The 18,197-nt window shown below is 43.2% G+C and overlaps 1 protein-coding gene across 2 annotated transcripts in view; it reads right to left on the bottom strand.

Moving 5' to 3' along the window:
- Positions 1-18,197, bottom strand: part of SLC15A1 (solute carrier family 15 member 1) — a 50,709-nt gene that overhangs the window by 13,093 nt on the left and 19,419 nt on the right. For both annotated transcript variants that reach the window (XM_081815159.1, XM_081815158.1), the window contains 13 exons: positions 15,762-15,861; positions 15,449-15,539; positions 13,524-13,607; positions 11,353-11,435; positions 8,245-8,331; positions 7,608-7,697; positions 5,204-5,248; positions 5,068-5,100; positions 4,891-4,979; positions 4,361-4,442; positions 2,473-2,592; positions 1,278-1,424; positions 234-283 (listed from right to left, as the gene is read on the bottom strand). In XM_081815159.1, coding sequence (XP_081671285.1) covers positions 234-283; positions 1,278-1,424; positions 2,473-2,592; positions 4,361-4,442; positions 4,891-4,979; positions 5,068-5,100; positions 5,204-5,248; positions 7,608-7,697; positions 8,245-8,331; positions 11,353-11,435; positions 13,524-13,607; positions 15,449-15,539; positions 15,762-15,861 — 1,101 coding nt within the window. The remainder of the gene's footprint in view (positions 1-233; positions 284-1,277; positions 1,425-2,472; positions 2,593-4,360; positions 4,443-4,890; positions 4,980-5,067; positions 5,101-5,203; positions 5,249-7,607; positions 7,698-8,244; positions 8,332-11,352; positions 11,436-13,523; positions 13,608-15,448; positions 15,540-15,761; positions 15,862-18,197) is intronic.

Raw genomic sequence — 18,197 nt, forward strand, 5'->3', positions numbered from 1 at the left:
TCCATGCAGTACGTGCCCTCCTTAATACCCATCACCGGGCTAACCCATCCCCCCACCCCCCTCCCCTCTAGAACCCTCAGTTTGTTTCTCAGAGTCCCTAGTCTCTCATGGTTCATCTCTCCCTATACTCTCATTTTATAGCCTTGTTGCAGTTGGACTTTACTATGGGAATGCATTACTTCCATAAGAAGCTATCAGCTTCTTAAACTTAAGTTTTAAAGAAAAATACATACCTGATTCCATTTTCTCCTTTTTCTGGCTTCTGGTTAAGGCCATCCTTTACCTGACAAAGAAAGCATTTTCAAATCTAATCCTTTAGAATAAATTTAGATTACCATTTCAGCCTTTGAGAAGGAGAATGATGTTGACATTTATCCTAGGAGCTAAGGGCATATGATTACATTTGCAGGGCTCCATCCTTCAGTCCTCGTTCTCCTGGAGGTTAAATAAGCCTCTACAATTTTTAATGCTTGCTTTCTAGTGGTTCCACAGAACACTACTGTCCAAGAACTGAGAATGAGTCACTCAAGAGCTCCCTAATAAAACACATGACCAAGATGTCTTAATTCCATATTGCAGTTTTCTAGGTGACCTAAATTCACCTTACAGAACACCCACCACTCCTCCACTCAGTTCAACTCTACCTTCATAGTTTCCTAATATGCTGAATGGCCTATCTAGATGATGATATTTTGTTGTGAAATATTTTGTATGTATTTTTATTGCTTTTTCCTGATACGTTCACTATGTTTTTTCAGAGACTCTTTTAATTCTCCAGTTACCCAGTGCGAATTTTTTAACCAATACAATTAAAGATACATCTCAGAAAGTTGCTAAGAATGCTCATATGTACTCTGTGTGACTTGTTATACTCATACACACCCCATACCATGCCCAAAAGTTCTTTTTTTTGGTGGGGGGGCAGGCAGAGGGAGAATCTTAAGCAGGCTCCACACTCAGCATGGAGCCTGACATGGGGCTCGATCTCACAACCCTGAGATCATGACCTGAGCTGAAATCAAGAGTCAGACTCTTTAATTGACTGAACCACCCAGGCACCCCCCCAAAGTTCTTTTTAAAATTTTTAATTAATATTAACCCTTCCCATCCACCAAAGTTTTATTCAATGTTAAATGACTTGTATCCTGGAAAAATGAAGAACTTGAGGATTTACTTACATAATACTACATGCGGTAAAACAAAGTCACACCACTGAAAGGCTGTGTCTCCAACATCACACATAGTAAAGAATCAGCTGTAAGTGTCCAACGACTTACCACTTGGTAATAATTGGGGGCCCATACTAGAAGGGTATAGCGATGGCCCTGCTCAAAGTTATAAATCACTGGAGTGACTGGTGATCCAGGAGAAGAAATGTTTATATTTATCAGTTTGTCTCCATCAAAAGTCATAGATTCCTTTGTCTATAATGGGAGAAAAGGAGTCACAGTTAATACCACAGAGTCTTGTTCTGCACTGTGTAACTGAACATTATCATGGCATATTAGTTGACATCCCCAGTTCACTTTCATACACTTCAAAAAATGCCTTGCGGGAGCCAGCATCGGTTTGTCTCAGCCCCCCACCCACCTCTGTCATGAAGTTGTCTAGTGTTATGCAAGAATTATACTTTTTGCCCAGCATTTTACTTTTTATTTCTTCTTCTGAAAATACATGTTCTGGAAATCATTTCTACCATTGGGCAGAGAATAACATTAGGGATAAAGGAATAACTCTGGTGAAAAATCAGTCCTGGGCTGCTCCAAGCACCAGAAGTCAAATTTTCTTTTTTCTTCAAGATCATCAGTTTGGTAAGCTCTAAGGGAGTGGCTCTCAACCGTGGCTGAACAGGAATGAGACCAGTTAAATCAAAATCTCTGAGGTATGGGGATTTTCAAAGCTCTCCAGGTGATTCTAATGCAGAGTCAAGGCTGAGAACCTCTAATTCAGACCAGCGACCATCCAGATGAAGGTTTTCCAACCTGGGCTCTGCTGACATTTGGGACCAGATAAGTCTCTGTTGTGGGACCGTGTGTCAGTCTCCCTGGCTTCCTCTCTCTGAAATGCCAATAGCATGCTCTCAGTTGTGACAATGAAAAATGTCTCCAGAAATTGCCAGATGTCCCTGAGACGGCAAAATAACCTCTGGTAGAGAAACACGGACAGAGCCTTGCTATTTAAAGGGTGGTTCCACGAACCAACCGCAGCAACTGTCCCCTGAGAGCATATTAAAAATGCAAAATTTTACAAACTCCCCAGGTGATTCACATGCCCATTGAAGTTCGCACATGCCCATTGAAGTTCGAGGCACACTGGTCTAGAGTGAAGCCCAGAGGAGACCGAGATACTAAGGCATTTCACTTCCACGCTTGTTGTAGGAATTATATAAGGATCGATAAGATCAGTTTCTCCCAAGCCTATTATAACTCAGGTCAGAAGATAAAAAGGAAAGACGCATTTCCTTCTACTTACTTGAGTCATTTGGGGATGTACCACCTCCATTCCAGGAAAAGATACAGTCATGTTACCGTTTCCTATATTCAATACTTTAACTTGGACTTCGTTTTGCTTGGGGAAGACTGGGAGAGTTTTCTGAGCAAAATATAAGAAAATTGGCAGTGATGCCTTCCACGCAGATTGAAGATAAGCTTGGCCCCGTCACCAGCACCCCCGCCCTCCAGCCATGGAAAGCTGTCTCGGCTGAGAGACCAAACATCCCCAGGAGGCCTCCAATTGCTCGCCTCAAGGCACCCAGAGGAAATGATGTTTGTACAGAACAGGGAAGTAATCACAAAGAGGCTGCTCTTGGTCTTAACACCTCCAGGCCGAAGAATGCCAGGTTATGAAGCCTCCTATCTGCGGGGACCAGAGTAAACACAACCCAAATGAATGTGTATCTTGCTGTGGCACCTCGGATCTGCTCTCCTGGGAGGCCAACATCGTCCTAACTCTGGGAGCCTCAGCCACAGCCCTGACGGTGCCCTAAACAGCCTTTCACAACTAATCTACGCCTCTTGCCTCCACACATTTGTTCAGGGGTCCTGCCTTTTCCCAACAGTGCTCTCTCTCCAATCCCAGGGTCCCTGAAGCAACCCTTTCTATGCTATTCTAGAAGTCCCTTCTCGTTTCACAATTCATTTTGCACAAAGCCGTGTTCAGGAGTCAGTGAGTACACCCACATGTGCGGAGCACTATTCACAGTAGCCAACACTGAAAACAGCCCAAATGCCCACTGACAGATGGGTCAACCAAATGTGGTTCATCCCACAGTAAACTATGATTCCACTGTAAAAAAGAAGGAGATTCTGACACCTGCTCTGATACAGATGAACCTCGAGGACATTATGCTCAGTGAAATCAGCCAATCACAAGGGACCAATATGGTACGAATCCACTTACATGAAGTACCAAGAGTAGACAAACTCACAGAGACAGAAAGTAGAATGGTGAGTGCCAGGGGCTGGCGGGGGGCGGGGGGGAGGTGGGAGGCGGTGTGGGGAGGGTAAGTGGGGAGTTGTTTTTCAATGGGCACAGACTTTTCATTTTGCAAGATGAAAAGTGTTCTGGAGATGAGTTGCACAATAATGTGAACATGTTAAACACTCCTGAAGTGTACACTTTGAAATGGATAAGATGGTAAATTTTTGTTATGTATTTTATCACACTTAAACATTTAAAAAGAAAAATTAGAGAGAGAGAGAAGCAAGGAGGGAGGGAGGAAGACAGAAACAGAGAGACAGAGAGAGGGATACACACAGAGACAGAGGGGAGGCGACAGAGACAGAGAAAGGAGGAGGGGACAGAGGCGGGAGGAGAGCGTTTGCCTCCAGGCTCACACACTACACAACACCCGTCGCTAGCCTGCTTTCACACTGAGGGCACCAGGAACCTGGTTTAGGGCCACTGTGGGTCCAGCAGACTGAGGACTGGCGTGAGAACTAACATCGCTAGAAACATCAGAATACAGAAGGCATCTTCCCGAAGACCGCTGATACATTTCCAAACAGACTTTCTAGGAGCTCTGATTGTGAAAGAAGAAGTTCTATAAACTCCCACTCCCATTATAAAAACCACGTCCACAGAAACCCCCTGTGTAACCGCCATCCCCCTTGGCCCCGCTAAGGCACACCCATCCCACCCTCCTCCTGGCCACCCCCTTCGCCGTGAAGAGCACCCGCGGTGCACGCTGCCTGGAAGGGACGATTCTGCCCCTGTGGCATCTCCACATCGTCCCGTCCCTAGCTCCGAGACCGTCTGTTGGCAGGGATCCCGGCCTCTCCACGGTCCCGGAGAAAGACGCCTTCCGAACGCCCCAGCTGACCCGCACGAAAGGCCCCTGGGGAGTCAGAGGGCCACTCACGTCAATTTCCACCTGCACGACTGCCGCCAGCACAAAGGCCATGGAAGCCAGGAACATTCCAACTGTCATCTTCTTCAAGGAGCTGGGAGACAAGTGCAAGAGTGACCCTCTGCCTGCCTCGTACCAGCGATCACACGCCTATCCCACCATCCGCCCGAGCAAAACTAGCTTCCCTACAGCACACCGAAGGAAAATGTCTCTTGCTCTCTTATTTATGATCAAGACTAAGAGGGATAAATGTAATGTAGCTTCCTATTTGCATTTTTACATTTAATTTCTAGAAGCTATAGCTCAGGCGATATGTCGGATGGTAGTTAACATTTCTATTGTCTACAGATATGCAAAGTTTTAATTAGAAGCTTTTCTGGCTGCCATGACTAGCACTTTTATTTTAAGGGCAAATTTCTAGAAACGTCAGCACACAGGCCTCTAATTCAAATATAATTCTTTAAAAACCCTGTCATATAGGTGGTGTGGTGGGAGGGGAGATATTCTTTCCTGACCCCAACTCCAACCTGCTGGTTACCTACGTGAAATTGAAGCCACATTTTGCAATCAGGGGATACACCACGGCATCCATGATGGGGACCATGATCACGATCAAGATGGCGTTCACGGTCTGCAGGTGAAGTGGAAATGAACCATTAGCCGTGGTCTCAAAGGTGACTTTGAACTCAGAAAGCAACTTCAGTATTTTTTTTTCCTACCTGCATCTGATCCGGCTGAATTTCAATAAGTCCCTAAAAAGAGGGGGGAAAAGTCTTACTGATAGGTTACTGAAAGGGATTAGAGCAAATGAACAGTGACCAGGGGAGGCAGAGAAGCTTGATACCCCAAACTTACAATTTTCCCACTCATAGTTGTTGCTTGCAGCGTCCACCTGGAGCCCTGAAAAACAAATACGTTTGCTGCATCATTTGGGAACGTGAGTTTTAAACATTTTACGAGTCAGGGTTGAGTCTTTTCCAGATCAGGAACGAAGTCTGGAGTGTTACGGGATTTAAATGTTTTTTCAACATCAAGTTTATCTCCCAGCTCCACTGTAACACTGGGTAAAACAAAATACCTTGCATTTCTGCTGTACAAATTAACATGACATCTAGTTCTCCCCCCGCCCACCCCGGCCCATGAAGAATCTGCAAAGCACTAGTCTGAGATGCAGCTATCCTCGGGAAATACAAAGATGCACATCTGAGACCTGTTGGAAAGCATGACGTCACCTGCAAGGGGGAGGAGGCCACGCCCACAGGGGCTAGTCTACGTTCACTGGCATCACAGCTTCAAGAACATCATTACTGCTTAAGGGCCATTTCTGACAGTCTAGGCTGTCCCGAGGTGGAAATCCATCAAGCCAGATTTCAACCTGGGCAGCCTAGTTACGTTCAACCTATTTTGCTTAAAGAAGACTCAGGACTGGGGCGCCTGGTTGGCTCAGTTGGTTAAGCGACTGCCTTCGGCTCAGGTCATGATCCTGGAGCCCCGGGATCGAGTCCCACGTCGGGCTCCCTGCTCAGTGGGGAGTCTGCCTCTCCCTCTCTCGTGCTCTCTCTCAAATAAAAAAAAAAAAATCTTTAAAAAAAAAAAGACTCAGTACTGTACAAATACACGTGATTGTTTCTATGGAGGACTGAACGCATAAAGGTTTCAACATAATCTGTCAACTCCATTTAGAAGGCATCATGGAAAGGCAGGAAATAAGCCACTGCTTGAATTCTTTTTTTTTTTTTAAAGTAATCTCTATACCCAACGTGGGCCTTGAACTCATGACCCCGAGATCAAGAGTCACATGCTCTACCCACTGAGCCAGCCATGTGCCTGTGCTTGAGTTCTTAATAGATGCCAGTCATGGGTCACTTTATATACAGTCTCTAATTTGATCCCCACAGCCTTGCCATGGGTGATTACCCTGCCAGGAGCGTTATGGGATCCCCCCAGTCACACAGCTAAAAGCTGATGAGTGTATTTCTAGCACAGGTCTGATTCCAAGAGCTGGTTTCTATTCAACATGCAAAACTGCCCCCTGTGAGTAAGATACTGGTCTAAATCCCATACTTACATATAAGGAGATTGATGTGTTTGCTCAAATTTTTTCCAAGAGATGTTTTGCCCTTATAATAATCCCTCCTGGGGGCGCCTGGGTGGCTCAGTTGGCTAAGCGACTGCCTTTGGCTCAGGTCACGATTCCAAGGTCCTGGGATGGAGCCCTGAGTCAGGCTCTCTGCTCGGCGGGGAGCCTGCTTCTCCCTCTGCCCTTCGCCCCTGCTGAGGTACGCGTGCGCGCACACGCTCTCTCTCTCAAATATAAAAATATAATCTTTAAAAAAATAATCCTTCCTGCACAATAAAACTTTGTAAATTTTTTTGAAGCTCCAGTTTCTAGAAAAAACAGTATCTTATAACTTTGGCTACTGAGTATCATGCATTGAGTTGTTTAACCCAAATCTGAAAATTCCTATGTCTGTGGGAACAAGAGCAGGGCAACAAGGCAGTGAGCTGGGTTCTAGTTCCTTGCTTTGGTCAGAATGACTTGGGCAGTCATTTCACATCCCTGGATGGTACTTCTAGCTTAAGTGTTCCATTTCAGAGCGAGAGGTATCAAGCCCCTCTCAGCTTAAATATTCTATGGATCCCATAAAAGGCAATATTGTACATCCTCTGAGCATACTGTATCAGAAAAACTAACTCTTTATTCTCAGTTTGACGGGTAAGAGTCCTAGATACTTACGGGTAAGAGTCCTAGATACTTTGATCAAATCTTTCCCAAGTCTCCTTTATTTGACCACACCTAATTTTCTTCATTGTTTTGCAACAGAAATGTGGATAGAACCATCTAGAATTTTTTTTTTTTTTTAAAGAAATTCAGTGTGGGGTGCCTGGGTGGCTCAGTCGGTTAAACGTCCGACTCATGATTTTGGCTAAGGTCATGATCTCATGGGTCGTGGGATCGAGCCCCAGGTCGGGCTCCGTGCTCAGCAGGGAGTCTGTTTTCAACTCTCTCTCTCCCTCTACCCCTCCCCCCAACTCGCTCACGTGCAGGCACACACACTCTCTCTCTCAAATAAATCTTAAAAAAAAAAAAAAAGGAAACTCAGTGTGATCTAATACTTAGTAAATAAAAGAAGTATAAAAAAGGAACCAAAGAGAATGTTTTTAGGAGCTAAATACTAGGTACCTCCCCGTCCGTGGTAGCACCCATAGAATGTCTGCTAAATCTAGAAATTTGTACAGAAACACAGCTTCACACTACCTGCTGGTCAAACAGGGCCCAGAACATTGGGAGTGGAATGTACAGGAACATCACCCTCGTAACCATCTTAATTTGAGAGATGAGCCGCTCCTGTGGATGAAGTGGGGAAAGGACAAATCAGCCACGACCTGTCACTCACAGCTATGAGCAGTGTGGTTTTAGTGTAGACATACTTGCATCCAGAGCCAAGCTGGGAGGTAACTAATTGCTCCAAAGAATCTTACCCCAGATTTTTTTTTTAAGAAAACCCCAAACTCTTCAGCTATTTAAAAATGCTTAGAAGGCATTTTGCTAGAATTTCAATGTACTTCCAATAAATGGAAACCCCATCACCAACTGACTCTTCTGTTTTCAAACTAGTTATGTGATCACAATCACATATAATTAATGACAGATTTTGCCAAATGAAAAACTTATGAAAAGATAATATGGTTTCCAGATAAATTCTACCCATTGTTTATCAAGCTCTGCTCCATATTAAAAAACACTCTTGCCTGGTCTTATTTAAAACCCTAATCGAGTTTACAAGGCTACAGTGGATAATTTTTCCATGTGGCCTGAGTCATATGAATTGCGCCCAGGCTGCTCGCCTCCTGGAGGAAGACCCGGGACCACCGCAGCGGGAACGACCACTTACGTCGTATTTCTCTCTAGCCCAGTCCAGCCAGTGCTCCCTCTTGGGAAACGCCTTACTCCGGTGCCTAAACCTATTTTTGAGGGCAAACTGAAGGAAGGAAGAAAAATCAGATTTCAAAACAGAACCGACTACTTTATCAGGGAAACACATTTCAATAAAACTGGCTTTCAGGGAAAACTGTGTTTGTGAGAAAAGACGGATATAAAATTGTATACACACTAGTGTAATGATGAGGTGAAAAGGCATAACCTGCATTTATTTCTAATCTCTTTCTAACTATGAGCCTCTGAGTGGAGTAAACAAAGTCATACTGTTGCTACTGTCTCTCCAGAACCCCTGGAGAGGAGCGTTCAATGGAAATGTAATGTGTGCCATTTGTGATTTAAGTTTTCTGGTAGCCGTACTAAAAAGATGTATGGAGACACCTGAAACTGATATAATATGTACATCAACTATACCAGAATTAGGGGCGCCTAGGTGGCTCAGTGGGTTAAGCGTCTGCCTTTGGCTCAGGTCATGATCTAAGGGTCCTAAGATCTCAATCTCTCTCTCTCTCTCTCAAATAAATAAATAAATAAATAAAATCTCTCTCATTTGAGAGAGAGTGCACGAGAGGGGGTAGGGTCAGAGGGAGAAGCAGACTCCCCACTGAGCAAGGAGCCCGATGCGGGACTCGATCCCGGGACTCCAGGATCATGACCTGAGCCGAAGGCAGTCGCTTAACCGACTGAGCCACCTATGCACCCTTGAATAAATAAAACCTTAAAAAAAAACTATGCCAGAATTAAAATAATTAAAATAAAAATATATATAAGTGTAAAAAGTAACAGGGAAACAGGTGAAATTAATTTTAAATATGTTGTATGTTATTTGACCCAATAAACCCCAAATATGATCTTAATATGTAATAAATTAACAGTAATGGTAAATCAATAATGAAATAATTATGTAAACAATTATCAATAATACCAAATACTAAAATTAATGAGAATTTCTATATTCTGTTTTTCATGCCAAGTCTTCAAAATCCAGGGTATATTTTACACTTATGGAACATCTCAGTGTGGATGCTCAGTTTTTATCAGAAATGTTGGATTTGTGTTTACTTATAAAATTTATGTTTGGAAATGTCAATTTATATACCTAAGCTGTTCCAAAGATACTTAAAAGTTTTCCACTCACTGGGCGGAGCATCGGTTTTAAAATTTAAGACTGAGGGCGCCTGGGTGGCTCAGATGGTTAAGCATCTGCCTTCGGCTCAGGTCGTGATCCCAGGGTCCTGGGATCGAGTCCCACATCGGGCTCCCCGCTCAGCGGGGAGCCTGCTTCTCCCTCTGACCCTCTCCCCTCTCATGCTGTTTCTCTCTCGCTCACTCTCTAAAAAATAAATAAAATCTTTAAAAAAAAAAAAAAAAGGAATGAATCTAAAAAAAAAAATTTAAGACTGAGAACCCAGTATCCAGAAATACATTTATAAGACGTTACGTAATTTAGATTAATTTGAATGAAATCCAATTTAAAACTCGGTTCCCAGTTGCACCTGCCACATTTCAAACGTTCCACAGACACACGTGGCTGGTGGCTGCCAGGCTGAGGGCGCGGGTCCACCATATGAGCAGCAAGAGAAGGAGATGACACAGCTGGCTGGGGGACACGTGTGTGACCACCAGGCAGGGACTCAAAGTGACAGGCCGATTTCAGGATACCAGGAAGTACGACTCTTGTGACTCTAAATAGCTTCGCATTGTTCTTTTGGAGTTTAAGTTGTCAAGTCCTTGTTAAGGAAGGACTTGGAGAGCTAACTGGTCAGACCCCTTTTAGCTTACACAAAAACATTCGTAGTGGGAGTTGATCTCATGTGAGCGGAAAGTACAGGAGGAATATTGGCAAGAGGAGGGAGGTTTTTAGACTGTGAGAGGACGTGTTTATTTCACGAAGTGACATACACGTGTATAATTTAATGCAATAAAGCCAGGTAAAGGGCAAGTAAAAGACTAAAATTATTTTAAGGCTGTCTTTTCATCCAAAAGACTATCCACACATGGGTTTTTTTAAATAAATGATACATTTCCTCCGATTACACAATGTATCTGTATATTTAAAAAATGGGGACTATTTAGGGGGGGAAAGTTATTTGATTCCTTGTTTGAAAGATTCCCTATGCTCAACATTTAATTCCTGCCTTTACATATGTCCATATGCACGTTATGTATACCACATAGACGCATACAGAAGAACCATATCCTGCATGTTCCTGTCACCAAATAGTCTTTGAAAACAAGGCTTCCAATGGCTGCGTAACATGGCTAGATGTACTATGAGTTCAGCACTATTCCTCTGTTTCCAGCAATTTGGTGTTATGAAGTTTCGCTGTTATAAATATTACATTGATAATCTTTGTATGTGAATCTCTGCTCATTTTGTGTGTTCATTTCATTTCATTTATTTTTTAAGATTTTATTTATTTATTTGTGAGAGACACAGTGAGAGAGGGAACACAAGCAGGGGGAGTGGGAGAGGGAGAAGCAGGCTTCCCGCCGAGCAGGGAGCCCGATGCGGGGTTCGATCCCAGGCCCCTGGGACCTTGACCTGAGCCGGAAGGCAGATGCTTAACAACTGAGCCACCCAGGCGCCCCCATTTTGTGTGTTCACTTTAAAAAGTTCTTTTCTTTTTTTTATTATGTTATCTTAGTTGTCATACAGTATTTTCTTCACCTTAATTCCTGAAAGTAGCATGGCTGACACTTTCCACACTTCAGAATGTTGATACACAGCACCAAACCACGCCCCTCCCCTTCGGCTTCATGCCTTCCCAACATCAGCCAGGGATTGCCAGTTTGGTAGCTGAAGAGTTGCTCTGCTTTGCCTTTCTCTGACCTCTGATCTAATTTAACAGTTCAGGAGCCCTTTCTATCCTCCCTGTTTGAGTTCTGTTGTGTCCTTTTCCATTTGGTGAGTTTTATAAGAAACTTCAATTTATCAAAACAGCTAAGAACAATAATAGAATGTTTAAAGAAAAGTCAATGCTCCATTGCATTTTACTTTAAAGGAAGTAGAAGGTTCTGGGGCGACTAAATGTCTTTGAGAGAAAGCAACTGAAATACTTACGCCAATGCACTTGACAACTTTAGCCATGACATTACCCTGGGGCTGAAACTTCTTGTACATTCCACTGCCAATGATGAACACAACTGGGAAGGCAAAGAAGATGTGTTAACAAGGCATTTGACAGAACTGCCTGTGACCTATAAGATGTGCTTTTATTTGAGTTATAACCTTGTTTTGGAAACACTGGGATGACTCACAGAATGGCCTTGCTTACCTATCTCCCCGTTTAGAAAGTGCTTTGGATCCTAACAATCACCGGAGCTTCTGAGTGATGGTATATTTGTGTTCTCACACACAAACACTGAAGCCTATTACTACCAGAACATAATCTTTGATGTAAGAATGACACATACAGATTAAATGAAAATTTACCTAATGCCAATTGAATACAGTGTTTGGCCTAGATAAGTAGTTTTTGAAATCCTCTCTATCTCCTTACCCAGAATTAGAGAGAAGAATATATATATATATATATATATATATATATACACACATATATATATACCCTCTTTTAGGGGAGTGTGGCAGTGTTTAAAGAATTATGGAAGAAAATGGGGACAGAAAAAAGGGGAAAATATTGAACTCTGGCACAGGTGTATGGATAAAGCGAAATTGCTACAAGCTGAGCACAGGGTTAAAGGGGGCATACTGAGCGCTCTTAAAAACTGACAAAAATCAGAGAAAATAACAGTGCCGGCACTACGTGATTTGAGTGGGAGGCTGTAAAGGCTTGAGATGGTTACTGGGCTCGGTTTCCTTCTTGTACTACTGTTACAGATGGAATCATGCCCCACCCGCAAAAGATGCTGAAGTCCTTACCCCCAATATCTCAGAATGTGACCTTATTTGAAAATACAGTCTTTGCGGTAGATCGAGTTAAGATGAGATCATTGAGGGGCGCCTGGGTGGCTCAGTCGGTTAAGCGGCTGCCTTCGGCTCAGGTCATGGTCCCAGGGTCCTGGGATCGAGCCCCACATCGGGCTCCCTGCTCGGCAGAGAGCCTGCTTCTCCCTCTCTCTCTCTGCCTTTCTCTCTACCTACTCGTGCTCTCTATCTCTCTGTCAAATAAATAAATAAAATCTTAAAGAAAAAAAAAAGAGGTGAGATCATTGGGTGGCCCTCCTCCAATAGGACTGGTGTCCTTCCAAAAAAGGGCAAATTTGGACACAGACGTGCCCACAGGGGCAGGCCATGGGCAGACTGGCGTTACACTGCCCCAGGCCAGGGAACTACCATGGGTAGGAAAGAGGCCTGGAAGAGATCCTTCTCAGTAACTTCACGGAGAGCACAGCCCTCCTGCCATGTTGATTTTGGACTCCGCACCTCCAGAGCTGTCAGACGATAAATACATTTGTGTTGAAGCTACCCAGTGTGTGGTATTTTGTCATGACAGACCTAGGTAACGAAGACACCTACCATCATTCAATATAGATTATCCTATGAGAAAACTGTCACACTTCCTAAAAAGCCAGCGCCAAGAAACTAATGTGTGAATGAATGTATCTAACAGATACATATATTCCTCCCAAAAAGAAGATATTCTAGTAGCAACATTTTTTAAAAAGATTTTATTTATTTGAGAGAGATAGAGCGTGCACAAGTGAGCATAAGCAGGGGTGGAGGGGCAGAGGGAGAGGGAGAAGCAGGCTCCCTGCTGAGCCAGGAGCTCGATGCGGGACTCGATCCCAGGACCCTGGGATCATGACCTGAGCTGAAGGCAGACGCTCAACCGTCTGATCCACCCAGGCATCCCGTCTAGTAGAAACATTTTGAGATGATACATTATGGAAATCTAGATACTCATTGGAAATATTTAAACAGCAACTGGATCAGGTTGCTTGTCTCAGGCAAGCTGGAGATGAGCGCATGTTGATAAGAACAAAAGCTTTCGGCCACGGGATCACCTAGTCTAACAGATTCTGTCACTTTCATCTTAGTCTGCCTAAATAGTATCAAACCTTTCAATGTCCAGCTCAATGGATCCCTTTTCCTGTAAACCCTTTTTTCACCTTATTTCCTCTGAAACAATATGCCAACTCTGCTTTGATTCTCAGAGCATGGGAATTATTATTACAATTTGTTCCATGAACTTCTAAAAATTGATTGCAATAATTACTGTGAGGGTCTGAGCTGACCATAGGATTGTATTAATTCAACTGATTTCTACTTACTCAGAGATACAGCCATGAGAGCTGCAGGAACCCCAAACGCCAGTGGGTAACAAGCTCGTTTACTGTGAATTCCACACTGTTGAACTGAGGAGAAATTATGAGATTAACATTCATTATGGCGTTGGTAACGCTCATATGGTTACCATTTTTAAAAACCCCTAACTGGTTATTACATATTGTTTTCACTGAATGACTTATGCATGTGCCTTACTGATTTCATTGGCAGCTGAGCCAAGCAGCTTTGGAGTAGAAAGTGCAGGAACTGAACACAGTTTCTAATCTTAGCCCCTAAATAGATGCTGACACTGGCCAAGCCAAAATCAGTGGGCACCCCTTACGTGGATTTTCTTAGTGGGGGGAGATAGAAGTGACCTGGATACAGTAACTTAAGACAGGGGACTCAGTAAATAAAATCAAAAGTACCCTGGGAAATCAAGATTGTGTGTTCCTGAATTCATGCTAATTAGAAAGCAATTAGATGGCCCAGGGCAGGAGTCAACCAATGTTTCTGTGAAGAGCCAGATAGTCAATATTTTAGGCTTTGTGGACAATTCGGGCTCTGTCTCAACTACCCAACCCTGACTTTGTAAAGATGAAAGCAGCCATAGACAGTAGACAAATGGATGGTCTTGTCCAGATTTCTGGATCTGGCCCATTGGCCATAGTTTGCTAACCCCTGACTGCAGATCTATTTTGGCTCTGAAATCCTAGGATTGGTAAGGAGGAAAATTCAGACTTTGGAAGGAGCAACAGAGATTATTGTGGATTCTTTCAGTGGAATGGTGCCTCCAGGAATAATCTGATCCGAAAGGGGTCTGATTTTGTCTTTGACTAGCTGGTTCACAGTTCTGTAGAGAAAGAAGTTAACTCGTAGAAAATTGATAGTTACGCAAATGTTTCTCGTTCATAGTTGTACAAATGATTCCAGTTCGCGGCAACACAAAAGGACTCTTCCCTCTGTGAAGAATACCAGTCTCTGTTGCTCAAATCCTTATTTGAGCTGATTGTGTGGCAATATTCCAGTTTCCTCCTTAATTAGTAAGTCATATATAATCTCGGCACATGCTCATTTCATATTTGTATGAGAGCCACGATTCTATCTTTGAAATTACCCTTTCACACATTCTGCAATTCAAACATGCATAGTACATATTCTAGTAGAAAGTGGAGGCGGGGGAGGGGACGGGGGGAACATAATGCAAGAATGCAAGCTATTCAACGTTTATACAAAACAAGTTGAAATGGGGTTTAAGTGTCATCTTCAAATAACTACTCCATGCAGAAATATATAAATCCCCACAAAATATTTTCTTTCATCATTTAATGCTTTGCAGTGTGGCCACCAGGGTGTTGTTTTGGTCTAATCTGTCCCCAAATATTCCTTTCCATGTGGGAAATTCACAAACTCTCAGTGGAGTATCCGCCAGCACATGGCTGCTGTCTCATTCTCTTTCCTGGGCAGTTCTTTTAGAAATAGCTGAGATGAGATGAGAATTTCTTTTGGAAAGAATAAAACTGTGCCCATGAAATTCTTCCTAGCTCACTGAACATCACTGGGGAGCAGAGCTTGAAAGCAAAAATATCAACTATGCCCCATCCAGGTGTGGTTTCCAAATAGCACCTCCTGTCTTACCCTTTACTGTGAACAAAGACTTTGCATTAATAATCATTTAGAAAAATTCATTGCTATACTCAGGATGGTTTAGATTCTTCAGTGATCCTTGGGATCACGGGGTCAAAAAGATTAGAAAAGACAAGAAGCTCATCTTCTGGATTTCCAAGTGTACAGTATGTATCTAACAGCGGAAGTATAATGGGAGAAAAGAGGGACAAAACGAACACACAAACAAGGACTTAAGCTTTCCACCTGACTTTCTCTCCATAATTAAAAAGAAAAACAGAAGTCCCCTTCAGATATTTTTTACCTCTGAGTATTGGAGTGATGATAGTAGAAAGCAAGCTTCCAGCATTAATGGCCAAATAAAAGATGGAAAAGAACCTGTTTCTTTGTTTTTCCTGTAATAAAAAGGAACAAGTTTACAATATGACTTTGGTTATATATCAAGGGATAAAATGTAGCTGATGATCTGTCTTCATTCTAACTTAGTTCTGGTCAGTGTCCTACTTTCAACTGTCCTTGAAAAGAATCAAATGGAGAGCAGACTTTGTATCAGGGGAATGTGACTCCGGATGTTTATAATTGATTTATGTAATTTCTGCGAAGGTGCATGATCTTACCTGGCCCTCTTCAAACTGATCTCCACCAAATGCAGACACACAGGGCTTTATCCCTCCAGTTCCCAGAGCTATCAGGGCCAGGCCAATCATGGACAGTGCCCTAGGGAAAGGAGAGGGTTTATTGCAGAAATGTGAGATTCTTTCTTTCTTTCTTTTTTTTTAAGTAGGCTCCATGCCCAGTGTGGAGCCCAATGTGGGGCTTGAGAGCAAGACCTGAGCTGAGATCAAGAGTCAGACGCTTAACTGACTGAGCCCCCACCAGGCACCCCAGAAATGTGAGATTCTTAAAAGCAGGAGCCTCTCTCTCCTCTAATGTCCCTCAGAAGACCAGGCACAGTGGGTTCTTGGGTTTTGGGTTCTTGGCCCCAATTTCCAAGGTAGGGAGGGAGTTCCCCACACCACCAACAAGCAATTCTCACACACCCGCTGGGTGTCCTACAGTTCAACTCCATTCTGACATTATCTACCCAGAGAGAGCATCGGGTTCCCCAGGGGAGGGGCTTGGTCCTCTAAGACTGCCCCCCTCCCTGCCCTGTCAAGATGCAAGCCTGGTTGTTACCTGTGCTTCTGACTGACTGGCTACAGCTCGGAGCTTCAAAAGACCCTCTCCTTGAACTTCAGATGCCACTCCTAAGTCCAGGTTGTTACCTGTGCTTCTGACCTACTGGCTACAGATCAGTGTTTCACACGACCTCCTCCGAGGGTCCAAGGAATTGGCTGGAGCTGCTCACAGGACTCAGGAAATGCTTTACTTACTAGATCCCTGGTTTACTATGAAAGGATAGAACTCGGGAACACCCAGATGGAAGAGATGCGCAGAGCAGAGTAGGTGGGAAGGGGCGCGGGGCTACCATGCCCTCTCCAGGGCGCCACTGCCCTGCACCTGCACGTGCTCACCAACCTGAAAGCTCTTCCAACCCCGTGCTTTCAGGTTTTTATGGAGGCTTCATTACATAGGCATGATTGAGTAAATCATTGGTCACTGGATATTAATTCAATGTCCAGCCCCTCTTCCCTCCCTCGAGGTCAGGGGGGTGTGAATGAAAGCTCCAATCCTCTAATCACATGATTTGTTCTTTTTTTTTTTTTTTAAAGATTTATTTATTTATTTGAGAGAGAGAGAGTACAAGTGGGGGAGGGATAGAGGGAAAGAGAGAGAGAATCTCAAGCAGACTCCATGCTAAGCGCTGAGCCAATGCGGGGCTTGATCCCAGGTCCCTGAGATCATGACCTGAATGGAAACCAGGAGCCAGCCTCTTAACCGACTGAGCCACCCAGGCGCCCCTCACAAGATTGGTTCTTTTGGCAACCAGCCCCCATCCTTAGGTGGGGGCCAAAAGTTACCTCTTTAACATAACAAGAGATACTTTCCCTCTCCTCACTTAGCGAATTCCAAGGGTCTTAGGAGCTCTGTGCCCCAAACAGAGAAGACCAAATATATACTTCTTACTATAAATCACAGTCCCACAGTAGTTAGACAAACAAGGGGCTCAGCCTGTTTGAGAAGATGATTCACGGGAATGTAGTCTTGACAGCTGAGTGAAACTTGAATTCACAGGCCTTCACATTAATACCATTATCTACTATTTAGAAAACACAAAGCAATAGCTTGAATACTCAGTGAGGATTTGTGTATGGGATTCTTCTGTAGCCTTATCATTTTCAGTCAAAGAATAGGTAAGTGAAATATTTAAGCACTGTCTCTGGTACAATCATAATAGAATCATAATAGTCGTTAAAAGACATTGGAAAACATGATTTAATTGCAAAGCAGAATATCAGGTAATGTAGTATGAGCTTAACTTGTTTACAAATACAGAAGACTGGAAGGAAGTAGAGCATAAGATTTATTACTATATTTTTTACAATGATAAAAGGCATTATTTATAATAATGGAAGGGATTAAGGGTTAGTTACTTTATTTTTTTTTTTGAAGATTTTATTTCTTTGAGAGAGAGAGAGTCAAGCAGGGGGGGCAGCAGAGGAAGAGGGAGAAGCAGACTCCCCACTGAGCAGGGAGCATGACATGGGGCTCAATCCCAGGACCCCGGGATCATGACCTGAGCCGAAAGCAGATGCTTAACTGACTGAGGCACCCAGGTGTCCCAAGGGTTAGATACTTTAATTTGTATTTTCTAAGCTATCTGTAAGTATTTTACCTCCTGAATTGAATAAAAAAATCACTCATAGAATTTACCAACTTTCATTTTATCATTTTGTTAGATTTATAGAAGGCACTGCAAATTCCAGGTTATATATGTGTTTATTCCATATCTTCCTGTTTGTAAATATGGCTTTAAAATGCTAAAAAATATTTTATGGAACAGATAAAGTCAAGGAAGATACTGCACACAGAAAGGATCCTTGAAAATATCATGCTCGTCTTTCTTGGATTAACTGGCTGAAGCCTCTTTCCTTTGCCTCTTTTTTTAAAAT

The sequence above is a fragment of the Leptonychotes weddellii genome, chromosome 3 (genome assembly GCF_054177405.1).
Source record: "Leptonychotes weddellii isolate Sample4059 chromosome 3, ASM5417740v2, whole genome shotgun sequence".
Classification (NCBI taxonomy): Eukaryota; Metazoa; Chordata; class Mammalia; order Carnivora; family Phocidae; genus Leptonychotes; species Leptonychotes weddellii.